Here is a 21043-nt window from a genome sequence, read left to right as displayed (position 1 = left end):
CATGTCATCTCAAGGCACTTTACAAAGTCAAGTTCAATCATATTATACAGATTGGGTCAGATTATACAGATTGGTCAAAAATGTCCTATATAAGGAAACCAGTTGATTGCATCAAAGTCCCGACAAGCAGCATTCACTCCTGGGGAAGCGTAGAGCCACAGGAAGAGTCATCTGCATTGTACATGGCTTTGCTGCAATCCCTCATACTGAGCAAGCATGAAGCGACAGTGGGAAGAAAAACCACCCATTAGCGGGAAGGAAAAACCTCCGGCAGAACCGGGCTCAGTATGAACGGTCATCTGCCTCGACCGACTGGGGTTACTGAAGACAGAGCAGAGACACAACAAGAGAGACAAAAAAGCACAGAAGCACACATTGATCTAGTAATCTGTTCTACATTAGATGGTAGTAGCGGGTGAGCCGTCTTCTCTGGATGATGTCACAGTTAACAGAACGCCAGACCAGGTGTACCTACTATGAAGAAAAAGAGAGAGAGAACAGAAAGTTAAAGCAGAAATGACAACATATAATGCATAATTGAAGAACAGTAGAACTCAATAGAGTGAGAAAATTAGATCCTGATATACTCCAGTAGCCTAAGCCTATAGCAGTAAAACTATAAAGGTAGCTGAGAGTAACATGAGCCACTAATTATAATTTTTGTCAAAAAGAAAAGTTTTAAGCCTAGTCTTAAAAGTAGACAGGGTGTCTGCCTCACGGACCAAAACTGGGAGTTGGTTCCACAGGAGAGGAGCCTGATAGCTAAAGGATCTGCCTCCCATTCTACTTTTAGAGACTCTAGGAACCACCAGCAGACCTGCAGTCTGAGAGCGAAGTGCTCTGTTAGGAACATACGGGGTAATCAGAGCTCTGATATATGGTGGAGCTTGATTATTAAGGGCTTTATACGTTAGAAGGAGAATTTTAAATTCTATTCTTGATTTAACAGGAAGCCAATGAAGGGAAGCTAAAATTGGAGAAATATGATCCCTCTTGTTGATTTTCATCAGAACTCTTGCTGCAGCATTTTGGATCAGCTGAAGGCTTTGAACTGCATTTTGTGGACTTCCTGATAGTAAAGAATTACAATAGTCCAGCCTTGAAGTAACAAATGCATGGACCAGTTTTTCAGCATCACTCCTGGACAGAATGTTTCTAATTTTGGCGATATTCCGGAGGTGAAAAAAGGAAACTCTGGAAACCTGTTTAATATGGGATTTTTCCCTTACTTTCATCTTTGATTAAGCTAGTTTTTGACTTTGACTCTGAAAAGTCGCTAAATATAGCGAAAAAGTCGCTGAGTTGGCAACACTGTGTGAATGTAACCTATTGGACGCACGTAGGCCTAAACCGTAGCCTACCAATTAACGAAGAAGAGCGAACATACTTTTGCAAATTAAAAGTCTGCGGAATCAACATAATTTAAAAAAATCATGTGGTAGTAAAATAATGACACATGAGTCGTCATCCGTGTGAACTTTCAACCCCACAAAAAAATTCAAGGACTTTCAAGGACAAGGTGTTTTTTTGGCTGTTTTCAAGAACTTTCAAGGGCCTTGAATTTATTTTTTCAGATTCACAAACTTTCAAGGATTTCAAGGACCTGTGGGAACCCTTAACCCATCCCCTTGGGGAGCAGTGGGCTGCCACTGTGCGGCGCCTGGGGAGCAATCATGGGTTAAGGGTCTTGCTTAGGGACCCAGAGTGGCAGTCTGTGGGAGTTGAACTCAGAACATCTCGGACCCAAGCTTAATGCTCTAAACAGCTGTGTTGTGTCTCTTCTCTGTCTTTTGTAACCCCCAGTCGGTCAAGGCAGATGACCGTTCATACTGAGCCCGGTTCTGCTGGAGGTTTTTCCTTCCCGTTAATGGGCAGTTTTTCTTTCTGCTGTCACTTCATGTTTGCTCAGTATGAGGGATTGCAGCAAAGCCATGTACAATGCAGACTGGACTTCCAGTCCTCATCATCATTGAGCAGTGATGAGGAAGACTGTCAGGATCAAAGTGTAGCCCAGATAGCATGGAAGTTGAGGTCCAAACAGCAACTGTGGACACAGTCAGAAATTATTAAGTGAAGATCAATGTGAAAAGGAAAGAATACAAAAGAAGGATAATACAATATCAAGCCCCGATCTTTTGATCTCATTGTAAGTGTTGAGGAAGGCAGAGAGAACAGGTGTGACATGACACCACACATGTATTTCAAGCAGTTTGTCACTGATGAAATGCTCCTGGGGATTGCAGATCAATTGCACATTTACAGTGTTCAAAAGGAGGGCAAGTCCATCAACAAAACTAAAAGGGAGATAGAACAGGTTCTAGGCATGGACAAGCATATGGGGCTTGTACATATTTGTTGGTAATGAACCTGTTGTAAATGTGAAACGTTGGGATCGCAAATCCAAAACTCATATAATGGCTCCCAGACCAGCCATTGTTGAAACATTTAACAAGTTCATGGGAGGTATTGATCTCCTTGATATTTTATCTGCACTTTACAAGTTCAGCTTCAGATCCCGAAGATGGTACATATACAGGGGTTGGACAATGAAACTGAAACACCTCTCATTTTAGTGTAGGAGGTTTCATGGCTAAATTGGACCAGCCTGGTGGCCAATCTTCATAATTGCACATTGAACCAATATGAGCAGAGTATGAAGGTCCTATTAGCAGGGTAAGAGCACAGTTTTGCTCAAAATATTGCAATCCACACAACATTATGGGTGACATACCAGAGTTCAAAAGAGGACAAATTGTTGGTGCACGTCTTGCTGGCGCATCTGTGACCGAGACAGCAAGTCATTGTGATGTATCAAGAGCCACGGTATCCAGGGTAATGTCAGCATACCACCAAGAAGGACGAACCACATCCAACAGGATTAACTGTGGACGCAAGAGGAAGCTGTCTGAAAAGGATGTTCAGGTGCTAATCCGGATTGTATCCAGAAAGCAAAACCACGGCTCCCCAAGTCACAGCAGAATTAAATGTGCACCTCAACTCTCCTGTTTCCACCAAAACTGTCCGTCGGGAGCTCCACAGGGTCAATATCCACGGCCGGGCTGCTATAGCCAAACCTTTGGTCACTCGTGCCAATGCCAAACGTCGGTTTCAATGGTGCAAGGAGCGCAAATCTTGGGCTGTGGACAATGTGAAACATGTATTGTTCTCTGATGAGTCCACCTTTACTGTTTTCCCCACATCCGGGAGAGTTACAGTGTGGAGAAGCCCCAAAGAAGCGTACCACCCAGACTGTTGCATGCCCAGAGTGAAGCATGGGGGTGGATCAGTGATGGTTTGGGCTGCCATATCATGGCATTCCCTTGTGCTTTATGGGCGTGTCACTGCCAAGGACTAGCGAACCATTCTGGAGGACCATGTGCATCCAATGGTTCAAACATTGTATCCTGAAGGAGGTGCCGTGTATCAGGATGACAATGCACCAATACACACAGCAAGACTGGTGAAAGATTGGTTTGATGAACATGAAAGTGAAGTTGAACATCTCCCATGGCCTGCACAGTCACCAGATCTAAATATTATTGAGCCACTTTGGGGTGTTTTGGAGGAGCGAGTCAGGAAATATTTTCCTCCACCAGCATCACGTCGTGACCTGGCCACTATCCTGCTATGGAGGACCAAGTCTTCCATAATTAAAAATAAATACAGAAATAAATAAATGCTCAATAAATAAATATGCATACAATTATGTGCCACCAAAAATATAATAAACAAATAAATGTAGGTAGGGGATAAGTCGTTTGGCTGTGCTATCCTAGCGCAGCAGGTCTTGGTGATATCACAGCAAAATGAGCAAAAGTCTGGGCTATTTCTGCCCTGCGATGGACTGCCGACCTGTCCAGTTTATACCCCGCCTCTCGCCCATTGACAGCTGGAGATCGGCACCGATCCGAACCCAGCAGGGATAAACGTGTTAGAAAATGGATGATGGATGGTCTGGGCTTTTTCTTTTTCCTTGCCATCAAGATCTTTGCCAACTGGCGCCAGAAAATACTATTATTGGGCTTTCTTCGCCTAGAAACAAATGTTTAAAACACCTTACACATTGAACGCACTCAGCTGACAATACAGCGATCTGATTGGCTGAGCAGCAAAAATCGAATCACGTGACCTCTCGGACCGGAGCGCAACCGTTTAGATTTTTTTTATCAGCAATAACTTATTAATGTGCAAGTGAAAACGTGGGATTATTGGTGTTTTGAGATCACTGCTATGTGTAGCAACTTATCTAAGTGCAAGAAAGTTGCCGTCTGACAGTTCATACGAAACTTCCTAAGGAGACGTCCCACAGATTCTGGCCCACGGACTAAGACTCGTTTTGAGGAAACTACGGTTGTAGCTCAGTGTCTGCCTTGCGGTGGTTGCGGAGAGGTGTCTGTTTTGTAGAATAAATCATCCGCCAATGAGTTATTGATCTGGAAAGCCGAATCTGAAACCACCGAAAAACATTTCAGATCCCAAATGTACAGCGTTCTAATTCTTCCAGTCTATTAGCAGCTTCCCGTAAGAGGTCGGCCACTGAACGTCTGCCTGCTGAGTTTGAAATTACTAAACAATTCTTTAGTGCTTGGAAAAGCCATGTAGATTCACCGATGCAGTAAAATGCTAACCAACCAATGGGAAGAAGTTGAGCCCTTAAGACACAGCCCCTCCTCATTTGCATAATGAGGCAGAAATGCATACAGAAATTTAAAAAGGACTGGCAGAAATGTAAAAGGAGACAGAAATGTAAAAACGGCAAACAGAAATGTAAAAAGGACAGACAGAAATGTAAAAACGACAAACAGAAATGTAAAAAGGACAGACAGAAATGTAAAAACGACAAACAGAAATGTAAAAAGGACAGAAAGAAATGTAAAAAGGACAGACAGAAATGTAAAAAGGACAGGCAGAAATAAATAGCATCGGAGAAATAAATAGGGCAAAAAAATACAAAGAAAGAATAAAACACACAAAAATATTATAACATGCACATAAATAAATACTTAAAAAAATAAGTAATTAATAAATAAAGTGGCTAATTAAAGGAGATATATACATTTTGTCTCACTGTATAATTTATTTTCTACCTACATTTATTTGTTTATTATATTTTTGGTGGCACATAATTGTATGCATATTTATTTATTGAGCATTTATTTATTTCTGTATTTATTTTTAATTATGGAAGACTTGTTCCTCCATATCCTGCAAGAAGAATGGCTTAAAATCCCTCTGACTACTATGCAGGACTTGTATATGTCATTCCCAAGACGAATTGAACAATTGATGGAATGCTTCAATAGTTTATTCTAAATCATATTGCTGTGATTGCATAAAAAGAGGGGTTGTGTCAGCCATAATAGTTTATAAATTGTTAATAAAATAATGGTTTTATTATTTTTATTTTTTATTTTATTTTTTGCAGTTTTGGGGAAATTGTACTGCAACTAAAATAGAAAAGGCAGCTCAAGCCTCCAACTTTTGGGCTTCTACAAAATAGGCCTGTATAAATTATGTTGGGTTTTCTTAAACTATGGGGATAAGACCATTTTAAACTCAGCTGAGGATCAAAACACCAAGAGCCAAGTGTTCTGCCTTTTGTCAAAAGACAGTAGAAATAGACCCCTTGCAACCACGTGACTCCGTTACCCAGAACCCCTTGCGTGGCGGCCATATTGGTTGGCACGCCATTTGACGAAATGACGAGTTCTTCAGGTATTTTTCTTCTTTAGATAACGTATCACAAGATCGTTTTAAGAGTAAGTTGACGGTTGATGGTATCAGATTGCCAGATCCACACAGCAAAAGCCTGAAGGGACGGAGCGAGTCTGTGAAATGCTGGCCAATGGTTTCGTACCGCGACACAGCTGCTTTATAAACACGCAGGCCAGTACAGACAAGAGAGCACGAAAGCCCCTGAAACCACTGGACGGCTGCAATTATTTTATATCAGGAAAAAGGCTCCAGCAACGCCCGCGACGCCATGAGGGATTAAGAGGGTCAGAAAATGGATGGATGGATGTTCAGACATGTTTGTGTAACAGCAGAAAGCAGAGAGGAAGACCCGCCCGGTAGGTTAAAAAAACATCACTCACTACGGATTATTTAGGTGTTTTTGTCTTGTTAAAATGGGTGGGGGTGTCGGCGACATTGCAGCGTAAACACAGACGTACTAGCGCCCGTGAACGGGCGGAGGGGAGGTGGCGATCGTTACACTGGCCGGAGAGCCGCCGCTGTCTGGAGCAGCAGGAAGCGGGTGCTGCTTCAGACAGCGGCAGCAGACAGCGGCGGCTCTCCGGCGGCGGAGACAGCAGACAGCGGCGGCTCTCCGCTACACGGGCCGGAGAGCCGCCTCCGCCGCCGCGGCTGCTGTCTCCGCCGCCGGAGAGCCGCCGCTGTCTGCTGCCTCCGCCGCCGGAGAGCCGCCGCTGTCTGCTGCTTCAGACAGCGGCGGCTGTCTGAAGCTACACGGGCGGCTCTCCGACCCGTGTAGCGATCGTTACACTGGCCGGAGAGCCGCCGCTGTCTGAAGCAGCAACAGCTACACGGGCCGGAGAAGCCGCTGTTGCTGCTTCAGACAGCGGCGGAGGGGAGGTAGCTATCGCTACACGGGCCGCTTCTCCGGCCTGTGTAGCGATCGCTACCTCCCCCCGCCGCTATTTAAGTAGAACAATGACTAGAGCAGAATTAAGTTGTATTTACCGGAGATGAAGTTTAGACTGCAAATTCTCTCGTAGTATGTTGGCTCCCCCAGTCCATTGGGAGTGTCTGCCTGGCTCTTTTCATTGAAAATATCCATTTCTTTCTTCGTCCTTTCTCCTTCGGTAAACGACAGAAACGTACATCCAACGATTTGGAATGCCTCTGTGTGCAACCGGGAGCGCAACAAGTCGTAGGCATTGTTTAGATTCCAAAAATAAACTAACTAAAAGTACGCTCTAAATCACCCGTTTTGTCATGTAGTAGACGGGCTGTCAGGCTAGCCTGCCCACCAAGATGGAGGCGCGCACCCCCGATCACGTGACTGTAACGTCAGATGCAAGGGGTCTATTCATGGCATGAATAAGTTCATAGTTTAAAATTAGTCTAAGGAAATCCATGGTAAAAAACGGCAATAGCGGTTTGGGGTTTATATTTAATCCGAGTGAGACATCTCACCTTTGTTAGATCTGTTTGTGATTTATGCAAGATAGTGAGTGCTCTCCACGTCAAAATATTTTTGACATGTTTTTCTCTGAGAAAACGTGCGTCTAGCTAACTAAAGAAACTGCTCTTGAAGTGGATTGCTTTCATGCCTCTGCCTTGGGAAAATATTCGTCTTTGTAAGTATTACTCTGCTTGGAAAGCACTTTGACCAAGGTACTTTTTATCAGTTTGATTAAACGGTATAATTCAACATAGAAAAAACAGAAAAACGTCCGTTTTCTCCTTTTTTGTTTTGTGGAACAAAACAAAAAAGTAGAAAACGATTCGTTTTCCCGTTTTGTGGTTTCTGCACATAAAACCAAAATCCATTAAACGGCTTGATTTTGTTTTTTTTGTTTTCGCCCCCAAAACGGAAATACCATTCAATTTTCGGTTTCAGAAGTGGGCGTGGCTTTCAAGCCCGCCGGTCCGGTGCCCTTCAAAATAAAGGCATGACATGGAGAAACTTTCGTTGTATTTTCTGCCCTCATCGAAACTTGTGTGTTTTAAATTAAAGCAGGTCTAATACATATATAAATATATACATATATTTAGATGTAATATATATTTATAATTTTTATAGCTACAGGGTTTACTCAGACCAGACCTTTTCCAAGGACTGTGTTCCTGCTATTTTCCTTTTCATAAAAAGAGAACTATTTTCTACTACTAAAAAGTATATATTTTTTTTTCAGCAAAAACTTATAAACCTTTCCCTTGTTCTCAGACAAACCTTGGTTTGGTGCAGTTTGTTTTGTTTCTTCTTGGTTTGTTTGGTTTTGTTTAAAGTTTTGAGATATTGCTCTGTTTTTCCATTCTGTTAAGTGCTGCCAGTCTCTTAAGTGTCAGATTTCTTTATTAAAAGTTTCTGAGACACTGCATGTTGGGTTATATATGTAAGCCATAACTACAAAAAATAAAGGAGTAAGTTGAAATATTTCACTCAGTGTGTAATGGCTATATAATAATGTGAGTTTAACTTTATGAAAAGAATTAAAAAAACAACAGAAAATGAGCTTTAATCTTGTAGTTTTCAGTACAAAAAAAGGAAAATGAGTTGATCTGAAAGTATCACTAAAAGCAGTTGGGAGGTAAAATGGAGCTAATTTGAAAGCACTCCAGGTTTTTATGCAGGAATTTTGTGCAGAATTTAAAAGCCATACATTTATAAAACGATTAGAAAGATTTCTATCCTTAAATGTCCCACAGTGGGAGAATTGAGGTGTACTAGCAGGAAATAACAAATCTACAACATAAGAAAAAATACTACACAATTATCAAAACTAGCACACTCAATAAATTAAATATTTATGCAACAGAGTAGGGTGATTTTAAGAAATGTAAGTAGTATGTATGTATGTATATTTTTGCATGCAAATCACCATCAGACTACAAGAATGAAAGACTCCAAAAAACAATAGAGATGATAACAGTGTTTTTAGTTTATTGGGAGCTGTGATGCTTATAAAGTCTATCAGCTGCTGTGAAAAAAAGTTCTGCTGTAACAAGAAAATATGGACTGTTGCTTTTACTGTATACTCGTAAATTGTAATAGGAACTGAAATCCAGATATTTTTGACAAGTTATTGCACATTTTAATTACATGTTCACTTTTGTCTCTTAGATAACTATTTGGAAATCACATTCCTGCTGTTGTTCTAAGTGAAAATGACTCCAGTACAAAGGCTCTGCAGATGGGACAGTGTTGAAAGTGCAACATACAATTGTCACACACACAGGCGTGTCTGCATGGCAGCAGCACTCTATTTACTGCTGCATTCTGACATATTACACAGTTTCTGCCCATCTCCTCTGACCAGTCACTCTCGTCTCCCACAAGATTTCCCTCCATCTGTGCTTCGGCTGGCTGGCTGCTCTTCTCAGAGTAAGGAGGGCCAGATATCTCGGCTGACATGAAGAGAGGCTGCAAACACAAAGAGTAACTTGTTAGAGCACAGACAGACAAGGAACACCTGACTTCAACTCCTAGAGTAAGAAATCCATATTTTAACTATTCATTAGACTTAGAAAAACTTTTGTGTCATTTCGTATACACAGTGCACACAAAACGAAATTTCGTTGCATTCAGCTTACGACTATGTAATGAGATTGCAATTTAAATAAAATAACATAACAATATAAAGTGAAGCAGTGATAAGAATGTAACAGTGCAGGAGAAAATCAGTTTTTAAAAAAAGTGTGCAGAAAAATGTTCAACCATGTTTGTAGTACAAAGATTATGGTGCATGGGCTTTAATTTGCAAAGTTCAACGTTGGCAGTGCAAAATAATGATGCAAAATGGCCATAAAGTTCAGTTCTGTGCATGTGTGATGCAGAGTCAGTTTAGAGTTCAACAGTTCAACAGCCTGATGGCAACAGGGAAAAGCTGTTGCAGAACCTGGTGACCCTGCAGCGGATGCTGCGGAGCCTCTTCCCAGAGGGCAGCAGGGAGAACAGTCCATGGTGGGGGTGTGAGGGGTCACTGATGTTACGGGCTCAGGACACGCAGCACTGGGATGAAATGTCATTAATGGAGGGAAGAGGAGCCCCGATGATCCTCTCTGCTGTCCTCACCACTTTCCTCACGTTCTTCCAGTCGGAGGCGCTGCAGCCTCCACACCACACAGAGAAACAGCTGGTCAGAATGCTCTATGGTGCTTCTGTAAAAGGTCGTGAGGATGGGCGGGGGCAGGTGGTCTCTCCTCATCCTCTGCAGGAAGTACAAGCGCTTCTGTGCCCTCTTCACCAGTGACGTGGTGTTCACAGACCAGGTGAGGTTGTCTGTGATGACCCCAGGAATTTGGTGAGGTGAGGTTGTCTGTGATGACCCCAGGAATTTGGTGCTGCTGACCACCTCTACAGCTGATCTGTTGATGAGCAGTGGAGTGTGGCGAGGCCAGTTCTTCCTGAAGTTGACAATGATCTCCTTCGTCTTCTCCACGTTCAGGATCAGGCTGTTGTCCCTGCACCGTCCCACCAGATGATCCACCTCCTCTCTGTAGTCCTGGTTGTTGTCGTCTCTGATCAGGCCCACCACCGTTGTGTCATCTGCAAACTTCATGGCATGATTGGTGGTGAACCTGGGGACGCAGTCGTGTGTCATCAAGGTGAACAGCAGGGGGCTCAGGACGCAGCCCAGAGGGGAGCCCGCACTGAGGGTGATGACATCAGAGGTGTTCTGTCTGACCCAGGCATACTGAGGTTTGTTGGTGAGGAAGAGTAGCAGCCAGTTGCGAAGGTGAAGGTGCTGAAGCCCAGATGTTCCAGTTTTCCTACCAGATGCTGTGGGATGATGGTGTTGAACGCTGAACTGAAGTCCAGGAATAGCATCTGCATATGGGTGTTCTTCTCTTCCAGGTGTGCCAGGCTCAGGTGAAGAGCGAAGGAGTGGAGCGGTTCTGCCGGTAGGCAAACCAGAAGGGGTCGAATGTTGGGGGGAATCTGGAGCCGATGTGTTCTTTGACCAGCCTTTCAAAGCACTTCATCATGATGGGAATCAGTGCAACAGACCGGTAGTCATTTAATGAGGTGACTTGAGGTTTCTTTGGCACCAGAATGATAGAGGTAGACTTAAACAATGCTGGCACTGTGGCTTGGTCCAGCGAGGTGTTAAAAATGTCTTTGAGGACACCAGCCAGCTGACCTGCACATTCCCTGAACACCCACCCAGGTATGTTGTCGGGGCCTGGGGCCTTCCGCGGGTTGACTCTTCTCAGAGTTTTACAACCATCGTCAAATGAATGTTTTTTTAAGACTTTCTCAAACAGATGTGCTTAGATGTTTTGAGATCCAAAAAAAGTGAAGGTACCTGAATTTTGCACCTACAAAAAAGTAGATAAATAAAAAAACATGGAATAATTCAGGTCTTCATACTACCTACAAACACTTAGACACTTTTTAGGTAATAAGAAACTACATTTTTCTAGTTGACATTCAAGAGCTTCACAATGTTGGCCAATTTTGCATGTTTTTAAATTATCTAATGTTAACCAAATAACTCTCGGTCTGCTAGGTATTGTCTGGTGAATATCAGCTCAATCAGCTGATATTAGGAAAGTAGTTGAAAGAGTGATTTGAGCACTGTCATTCTTCTAACAGCGAACTCTGCATACATATGCAATATGGAATAAATGAGCGACTACTTTTCTTGAAGTATAAGAATTTACTAACAGAAATATATGCACATCCCAGGAACATCATCATATAATATTACTTACCTAAATCAAGAATATATTTCAGTCAACAACTCTTCTTTACAAGGCTAGTGAAACTTCTCTAAACTACAAAGCAAAATTAAGATTAAAGAAACTAAGGGACTATGTACACACAAAACAACAAAAGGACAAATAGAAATAGTTGAAAATCATCACCATAAGAATGATTCAGTGAATTTAGAGTTCACTGAATCTGTTAGCTCAAGTGTGAGCCACTTGTACATTTGTACAGGCATGTCTAAGTTAGAGAACCAAAGTTCATCTTAAAGAATATGGAATCAGGTTAAATTATCTTAACTAATTTAGAACAACATTTGGTATGTGTTCAACCCATTCACAGTGCAACTCTGAGTCAGATAAAACATTTGAAGAAAAAAAAAGCTAAATAAAAATTTTTAAAAAATCGATAACCTTAGGACGCTGTAAGTGGACGATCAAACGGCAGTAATGTGTCGGCACACATCTGGGCCATTTGCCTGTAGTGCCATTGAGCCATGACGAGAAAATGAAATCCGATTGGATTGGAAGTAAAATTAAGTTTTACAGGCACCAAAGACCCGCCCCCTCAGCAGGGTTCCATCCGTGCTACAAAACCTTTGCTTCCACAGGACAACCCCTCAGTCTACACCCACTTCTGCCTGGGACATCTGCCGCCACGTTGACCAGCCACCATGCAGGCCTCACAAGGCTCGAATGCCCACAAGCTGGGGAGAAATTCGTCCGCAGAGCGGAGGACCCGACTGGGTTCGGAGATTCATCAATCCGACTGAAGCTAAGTTTCACTCTGAATGCCGAAACAGATTTGTTTATTTTTGTCAGCTGTTACAGGAAAGCGGATGCAAGACGGCGGATCGGTCGCCGTCCCTCACCAGACAAGCTGAGAACTCTGAGACTGCATGCAGGACCTCGGAGCTGCCTGCTCCGACCACGTTTCGGCTAGCTCATGGCCACATATCTGCTGCTGCTGGGCCGCAGAGCTGCAGGCTAGCTGCTGCTGAAAGAACCCATGGATCCCCTGCTCTCCAGCAGCTCTTCCTTGGATGTCCACAGTGAACCAGTGTTGTAGTCAAGTCACTATGCCTCGAGTCCGAGTCCAGGTTCGAGACTCCAGTGTTCAAGTCCGAGTCAAGTCCAAGTCATTAAAAAAAAATCAGAGTCGAGTCCGAGTCAAGTCCACTGCTCATCCGAGTCAAGTCCGAGTCGAGTCACTATTGATCCAAGTTTGTTGTAGGAACATGCCGTGACGTGTGATGTTTGACATGAAGCAGTAACATTCCATTGCACTAATAATGGCGTTCCGCGAGCGAGCTATTTTTAGAACGTGACGTTATATCACGTACAGGTAGTGCAAATATGCGTTTTCCTCCACTCTTTCGCTGTAGTTACCCTGGTTTTACTCGGTAAACAACTGCTTTTAAGACGTCTCCTAACCATGGTTTTTAAACATTGTTGTTATGGAACGTGCAACAGCGACTCGAGGTACGCTGATAGCCCGCATATGAAGGATGTTAAAGCCGCAAGCGGCGTCGATCCGCCCTTCGGCCCTCGCTGCCAAGCGTGCTCCGGCCTATTGGCCACCGCTGCGGTGGCCGCCCGCAACTGCAGATGCTGTCACGCATTTTCCTCGCCCGTCCACCGGGCGATTCCCACAAACGCGTTCGGCAGCGTTCCCTCATGACTCACAAAAAATCTGGTGCAGATGCAGCGAGGAGATACAGCTGTTAGATAATGATAATGCATTTGGCCACCGGACCGGACTAAATTGTTCGGCGGGCCGGACAATTTATACCAATTCCTGGACGGTGACTACAAACAGAAAAAAAACAGCTGATGACGCCATGAACGCCGAGCAGGAAAAAAAACATTGACTTACTGTTCCATCAACTCGACTCGTTTTCCAGTCTTTCTAAGACCTCGACACTCAAGCCATCGTTTGAGCTGAACATTGGTATGTTGTTCCACAGTTCTACCAGTAAAATGGGGGCCTGGACATCCTCTTGTGAAAGTTTAACAGCGGAAAAGTCGGTCATATCGTTGTATCTGTTGCATGTGTAATGGCTGGTTGCTACGTGCGCTCTCACACTGTTTGCCCAACCTTAGCGGCAAGGGGCGTTGCTCATGAGATGGTGACGTCACGTGCGCAGTTGCGCCATTTAGATATTAAAATCATACACCAAATAATATTCTAATGACATATTAAAATTATAGCTTAATGATATAAAAAAAGTCAAGTCTTTTTCTCAATTTCCGAGTCAGAATGATCTTAATGTAGGAGTCCAAGTTCGAGTCATCAGTGCTCAAGTCCAAGTCAAGTCACGAGTCTCTAAATTTAGCTAATGACTCAGACTCAAGTTCGAGTCTTGGACTCGAGTAATACAACACTGCAGTGAACCAAACTCACAGGTTGGGCAGAGAAATCACAGGGAAAGTTGAAGGGTTTATTTGGAAAGTTTTGTGTGATGTGGTTACATTGTGTTTTTAAACACAAAGAGCTAACGAACGTAGCTCATGCTAACATTCTGTATCAGGCCATTGCCGATATGATTCAAGTGTGTTTTTATGGTTATAACCAATGTTATCTCCACAAGGGTTTCATACATTGATAGGATATTAGTGTTTATGTTATCTGGCTCATTCATTACGACAAAAAATAAGGCCGAAGCTTTTAAAGTTGGCGCCGAAAGTCTGGAAGCCAAAATGCTATTAGCCCCGGTAACTTCCGATTTCCGGTTATTCAACTAAGCTTGTTTCAAGTGTAAGGCTTGTTCGTTTCGCTCCGCCATTGTTCGATAGTGCTATGAGCATTATTACTGCATTAATATGGAATATCAATGTCGATTTAAAGGCCTTTTGTTTAACTTTAGGATTAGCCGATTTTAGCGACCAATCGCTACCCCTAGCCTCCCGGAGGTATAATTGTAATAAAATCGAGCGTTCCTGAAGTAAATGATTTTACTGAGCAAATCATTCTGTAAAATGTTATTTCATCAAATAATGTTTTGTGTAACTCGGGATTTGCGTTGTGAATGGATTGAAATACATGCCAAATGTTCTGAATTAGTTAAGCTAATTTAACTCCATTCCATGTTCTTTAAATCAGATCTACAGTGAACCAGGATTCACTGAATTATTCTTATGATGATCAACCACTTTTGTTTTGTCTTTTGTGTTCTTTGGCATGTACGTAGTTCCTAAGCTTCTTTTTATCTTCATTTTCCTTAGTAGTTTAGTTAAGTTCCACTAGCCTAGTAGAGGATTTGTTGATTGAAGTATAGTGTTAATTCAGATAAACAGCATTATATAGTGATGTTCTCTGGATGTTCATTCTATTTCTGTTAATAAATTCTTGAACTTAAAGAGAAGTTGTCACTTGTTATTCTATGTGTGTGCAGAGTTTGGTGTTAAAAGATCGCCAGTGCACGAATCATCCCTTTCAATACTGTCCTGACATCAGCTATAGAGCTAATATCCACCGGACAATACTTAACAGACAGAGAGTTATTTATTAAACATTACATAACTTTTAAACAGTGTATAATTGCACAACGTGCATATATGCTTATATGAAGCGCTCATGTTAGCTTAGTAGTTAAAATGCTCCACGTATTTTACAAACAGTTGCCAAGTGACCGAAGATGCCGTTGGTGGATGTTTGGTGATGATGAGTTTTACCCAAAATGCACTTGGAGAAATTATCGGCAATCCACTTGAAAATTTGCACCATAAAGTTAAATATAAGGATGAAAATAAAGCCAGTGATGCAGACAAACATTTTATTCAATATTTTACACCTATTACATCACTAAAATCAGGCAGTCTTTTACAATTTGTGGAAACCATGACATGTCCTTACTGTGTAGCAGGTATAAACTAGAACATTTCTGTAGAAATTTAATAATTTGCCCGCCTCGTGGTGCGTACCGTACCGTCATAAATACTGACAGGAAGTAACACTGCGAATTTCAGGTTCCTACGGTCTTCAAGCCCCCGCACCGACCGTCGAATATTGCCAGTCACACCTCTGCTGCAGACACTTTGGGTCAGAGTCTGTCTAATTGGAATAGAATGGAATACTTTGCCTCGAACAACACTCGATATTTCATGAACCGTAAATGGTAAAGACATAATTTTTTCTGTGTTTATTTTGTAACGGATTGGGGAACAAGACAAACTATCGTTTTTTGCTGGAAATATTTTAATAAAGGCGCAAAAAATTATGATATAAAGGGGAGTTTTTATCAAAATGCAAAAATCCTCTACAAAAGGGTCCCAAACAAATCGCTGTAGCTGAAAAAGTATAAGAGATATCAAAATAATTCTTTCACCGTGAGTATCAGCAGGCTTTTGAGGACTATGGTGCTTATTTTTCTGTTTCTACAAAAAATCGGTGTAGGCACAGCGACGATGTAAAAAGTTGGATCATGTCGAAGTATGCAAGTCCAAAGCGTTTTCAGGATTTTGCACATTCTCTACTCCCGAACAAATTGTTCCTGCGGCAATTCCGTAACAGTTATCCACAAAATTCCTTTTTTTGTGAGTGCCAGAAGTGTCGAGACATTCATGTGTGAAAGTATCACACCTATACAAGAAACGGTTTAGTACTAGTAACGATGCGAAAACGTGTTGTTTGGGATTTTCAGATGTCATTTTTCTCAACGGCTCCATAGGAAATGAATGAGGAGGGTTTTGAGTTTGTTGTGGCCTGAGGGGATTTGTGAAAAATCTATAAATCCTACTCCAATGAGGGTTACATTTCTTGAATCCAGACAAAAATACCTAAGGTTTGATGTATAATTAGTCTACGTAGAGTGAAAATTGAGCGAGTAGGCTAAAGTTGTTCGTAGTTGTGAAATCTTTGAAAACGCTTCAGTTGAAGAATTCCATTATTGACTTCCATTATCCAATCAATCCAATCCACTTTATTGATATAGCACATTTAACAACAGACAAAGTTTCCAATGTGCTGTACATAACAAAACAATAAAAATAAAAATAATCCAATTAAAAAAAAAAAAAGGACACAAAGGACCACACAACTAAGTGGCGTTAAAAGCCAAAGAGTAAAAAGTGGGTCTTAAGACGAGACTTATAACACTCCACCGTAGAGGCAGTCCGTACATGGAGGGGCAAAGCATTCCAAAGTTTAGGGCCAACTACAGAAAAGGCTCTGTCCCCTCTGGTTTTTAGCCTTGTCTTAGGCACTATTAACTGAAGATGGCCCTCAGACCTCAGAGCACGTGCCGGAGAATAAATCTGGAGGAGGTCAGTGATATATTTAGGAGCCATCCCATTTAAGGCTCTAAACACAAACAATAAAATCTTAAAATCAATTCTAAAACGAACAGGGAGCCAGCGCAAAGACGCAAGAATTGGTGTAATATGTTGATATTTTCTGGTCCCAGTTAAAAAACGAGCTGCTGCATTTTGGGCTAACTGCAGACGGGCGAGAGCTCGTTGGCTAATGCCTGAATAAAGTGCATTGCAGTAGTCCAGACGGCTAGAAATAAAACAGTGTAAAACCTGCTCGAAGAGGTTAAAAGATAAAAACGGTTTTACCTTAGATAAAAGACGAAGATGATAAAAACACGATTTTAAAACGCTATTTATCTGTTCGTTCAGTTTAAAATCGCTGTCTATGGTGACACCTAGGCTGGTTACCTTGGAACGCACAAAATGCTTCAAAGGTCCTAAGTCGGTGATGGCACTTCCAAACACCATCACCTCTTTCTTGCTCTCATTAAGCCTCAGAAAGTTTTTGGACAGCCAAGCCTTGACATCACCCAGACAGCCTAGAAGGGGTGTCAGGGGGCAGTGGCTGTTTTTAGCAACTGGCAAATAAAGTTGACAATCATCAGCATAGAAATGGTATGCTATACCATGTTTGGTAAAAATCTCTTTGTGAGGAAGGAGGTATAGTGCAAACAATAAAGGTCCCAGGATAGAACCCTGAGGGACTCCACAATAAAGGGGGGCAAACGATGACGTGCAGTCCCCCAGCCTGACAGAGAAAGACCTCTCTGACAGGTAGGACCTAAACCACTGCAGAGCAGGCCCCCTGACACCCACCCAGTCCCTCAGTCGGTCCAAAAGAACTGTGTGGTCAACTGTGTCAAAAGCAGCAGTAAGATCTAAAAGCACTAAAATAGCTGAACTACCAGAATCAGTTATTAAAAACAAGTAATTAAAAACCTTTAACAGTGCTGATTCAGTACTGTGAAATTTTTTGTACCCTGACTGAAAAGGATCTAAAATGCCAGCTTCGTCTAAAAAAGGTTGCACTTGTGCTAAGACACATTTCTCCAAAATCTTTGAGACAAGCGGCAATTTGGAAATTGGTCGATAATTTGGAAGATTTATGGGATCCAAACTAGGTTTTTTTATCAGTGGTTCAACAGTCGCTTTTTTACAGAAAGAAGGCACAGTTCCCGAAGACAGACTACTGTTAATTATTTTACCAACAACGGGGCTAATGGTGTCCCAAACTTCCATAAAAAAGCAAGGAGGGACCGGGTCAGTGGAACAGGAGGAAGGTTTTAGCTTTAAAACAATTTCCGTTAAAACAGCTGGAGAGACAGGCTGAAACTGCGTAAAGACAAATGAGCAGCAATTTACCACAGAGGGACTCATAGTAAAAGCTGGTATATCCGCCCTGATAGTATCCACCTTTTTGATAAAAAATTGAAGGAATTTACTACAAGTTTCGCCCGTCATCTCCAGTGAAGTGGACGGAATAGGAATAAAAACAGAGTCAATTGTTTTAAAAAGAATGTGAGGCTTGCTGAGATTATTTAAGATTAAATTAGAAAAATACTTGTTTCTTTCAACCCTCACCACCATCTGATACTTTTTCCAGCTTTCTTTAAGAATCTGGTTCGAGACCTCCAGACGGTCTTTCTGCCACTTTCGCTCCGCCTTCCGACAGTTGCGCCGAGCTGCGCGCGTATTGTCATTGAGCCATGGATCACGCTTTGGCTTGGGACGCATGACTTTACATGGAGCAACAATGTCCAAAACCCTGGAGCATGCTGAAATAAAAGAGTTCATCAATTGCTCTGTGTCAAATGCATCAGAAATTAACAGATGCTGTGCAGTAGCTGAAAAACTGTGAGAAAAGGAAGTGGCGGTGTCAGATTTTATAAGCCGACCATGACGCACTACCGGCATTTTCATGTCAACAGCCAAACTAAGATCAAAAATTACTGGGGCGTGGTCAGAGAACACTGCATCCTCAACAATAACATTGACATTTTTAACGGGAAAGCCATAAGTTAAGACGATGTCCAAAGTGTGACCATGGACATGTGTACCGCAAGTGACATGTTGCGTCAGATCAAAAGCCTCAATCAGATCTAAAAACTCTCTGGCCATAGGTTTTGACTGGCAGCAGACGTGAATATTAAAATCACCAACAATTAAAAACTTGTCATAGCGTGGCAACATAAAAGCAAGAGAGTTAGAAAAATCATCAATAAAATCTTTGTTGTATTTCGGCGGTCTGTAAACAACAGCACATAGTACTGATGCGGTTTGTCGAAGCTCAAAACAGCTTAGTTCAAAAGATGAGAAAGACTACTCCATTATCACTTTGTGATACACAAAGTTCCTTAGAACAACCGCTATACCTCCGCCTCGACCAGTGGTTCTTGGTGTGTTTATAAAAGTACAGTTCAGAGGTAGCAGCTCTGAGAAGGCAGAGGACTCACCGCTGTTGATCCAAGATTCAGTTAAAAACAGTACATCCAAACAGCGCGACGTGAAGAAGTCTTGAAGAATAAAAGTCTTGTTTACCACCGATCTCGCGTTTACGAGTGCGCATCTTGTGGTAGCCATTGTCGAGTAAGCCAGCTGAGTTACCTGGCTTAGCGGCCTTAGGTTAGACGAGCACACTCCACTTGAAATCCGGAAAGAAGGGTGACGAGGGCGCAGCGCGCAGATATCTTCCCGCTGTCCAATAATGGGCACTAACCGAGCGCCCACTGGAGCCAGAAAACGTCGGGAAATAAAGCGGCTAAAACAATCCCTGTAATCCGAAGGGAGAGAAGTGGCCCACACTGCATTAGGCGAAAAAGCCAGCAAGGCTTTCAACTTTACCAGTCGGCCCACCCGCCGTCCACGGCGCTTACGTTTTTTTGGGCAGGGGCGCATTTACCTTAAACAGTCAGTCCGGTAGATCAGTTAGGATGAAAGATTCTGATCTGTTCGTATCGGAAATGACACCCGATCACACATTTTCCTTAATTTTTAGCAACTCCAGGCGATTATACACCAACAGTGAGTCAGTGGTCCTTGTGACAGAGGTTAAAATTAACAAAATACAAAGAAAGATCAGGAGAGTCAAATGGCGACACAGACACACTGGCGCCATTTTTTTGTTTTTTTTTTTGTTTTGTTTTTGTGAATTTTTGTTTTATAAACAATGATTCCGCTGATTTTTGGACATGAGCTTTGAGGAGTAACTGTAAGAAAACCATAAAAGATATCCACATCCCGTTTTCACTTCTGAGTAGTTCAAAGATATATCTACAAACTGGAAGTTAAACGGTGTTCATAGGTGAAAGCATGCCGATACAGTACAGCTCTGAAAATTGTCATTTTGAGGCTTTTTTGAGGCTTTCTCTGTACCTGACGGCATCATTTCCTATGGAAGTGTTTTTTTGCTAATTGCGTTGCCATGGTAACTCGAAACCCCAATAAAAGTAATAGCAGTAAAGTGCTTTGCGAAGCATGGGGAGCACTAGCCTCGTGAGACCATCCTGATCTCGCGAGCATACAAGGTTTCACTCGCAGATCAGTCTGGATACTCTCCGTTAAAGAAAATTTGGAGCCGTTCACCAAACGAACGTCCAATCAGCGTTGGCTTTGAGGCGGGTTGGGGTGTGACGCAACGGGAAGTGCAACAGTTCAGTCTAAAGAACATGGCGGCTTCAGCCGATGAAACTAGCGTTAGCGTGGCTATCGAGCAAATTTTATCGGAATTACAGAGTATTTATTTGCTGAGCTAACGAGCCTTTACCTGCAGCAGCAAGAGTAGCTTGGCTTGTGGTTGTGTTTTCGTCGTCGCTCGTAACAGAGTGACGACGAATCTGATTGGTTCATTTGGCCCGTCTATCACCAACATAGGCCAATCAGCTAACCAGTATTTTCGCCCCTTCCCAAAATTACTTCAACGGAAGGTTTCCAGATGGATATGCGGAGCAAATCTATCTGGCGGAGTCAGGTAAGGGGAGCACTGCCTCCCCATGCATTTGCTATGGCAGGCGCCTAACTATTCTCCGCCACAGAGAAATGTTTAAATGGTGTACAAATATATATATTGTACCTCAGTTAGTTGATTGCTGACCAATAAAAAATCCAGTGGGGGGTCCCCAGCTCAGATCATCAGGGGGCCCCTCTGATGGTCTGGGGGCCCCAAGCGGCCGCTTAGTTCGCTTTTGCCTCAGGCTGGCCCTGCTTATTTCTAACAAATGACAATAATAAAAGAAAAGTCCCAACCCTACACACCAAGGTTAACTCCTAACCCCAATTCGCGTGATCATAAGTCTGCCTAATGATGGTGAGGAGGAAGACTGCGATTCTCAGGCGCTGTCTGTAACATCCAGGAGAGGAAGTGAAGTGACAACATTCTCTTAATTTCTACTATTTT

The 21043-nt window shown here is 42.5% G+C and overlaps 1 protein-coding gene across 5 annotated transcripts in view; it reads right to left on the bottom strand.

Moving 5' to 3' along the window:
- Positions 1-8605: 8605 nt before the first annotated feature.
- Positions 8606-21043, bottom strand: part of cgrrf1 (cell growth regulator with ring finger domain 1) — a 75233-nt gene continuing 62795 nt past the window's right edge. For 4 of the 5 annotated variants that reach the window (XM_036148772.1, XM_036148775.1, XM_036148771.1 and 1 more), the window contains one exon: positions 8606-9109. In XM_036148772.1, the coding sequence (XP_036004665.1) occupies positions 8825-9109 (285 nt within the window). In that variant the 3' untranslated portion in view covers positions 8606-8824. The remainder of the gene's footprint in view (positions 9110-21043) is intronic. The other variant, XM_036148773.1, reaches the window with a different exon arrangement.

The sequence above is a fragment of the Fundulus heteroclitus genome, chromosome 16, assembly GCF_011125445.2.
Source record: "Fundulus heteroclitus isolate FHET01 chromosome 16, MU-UCD_Fhet_4.1, whole genome shotgun sequence".
NCBI classification, from domain to species: domain Eukaryota; kingdom Metazoa; phylum Chordata; class Actinopteri; order Cyprinodontiformes; family Fundulidae; genus Fundulus; species Fundulus heteroclitus.
This window is presented reverse-complemented; position numbering and strand designations above follow the sequence as displayed.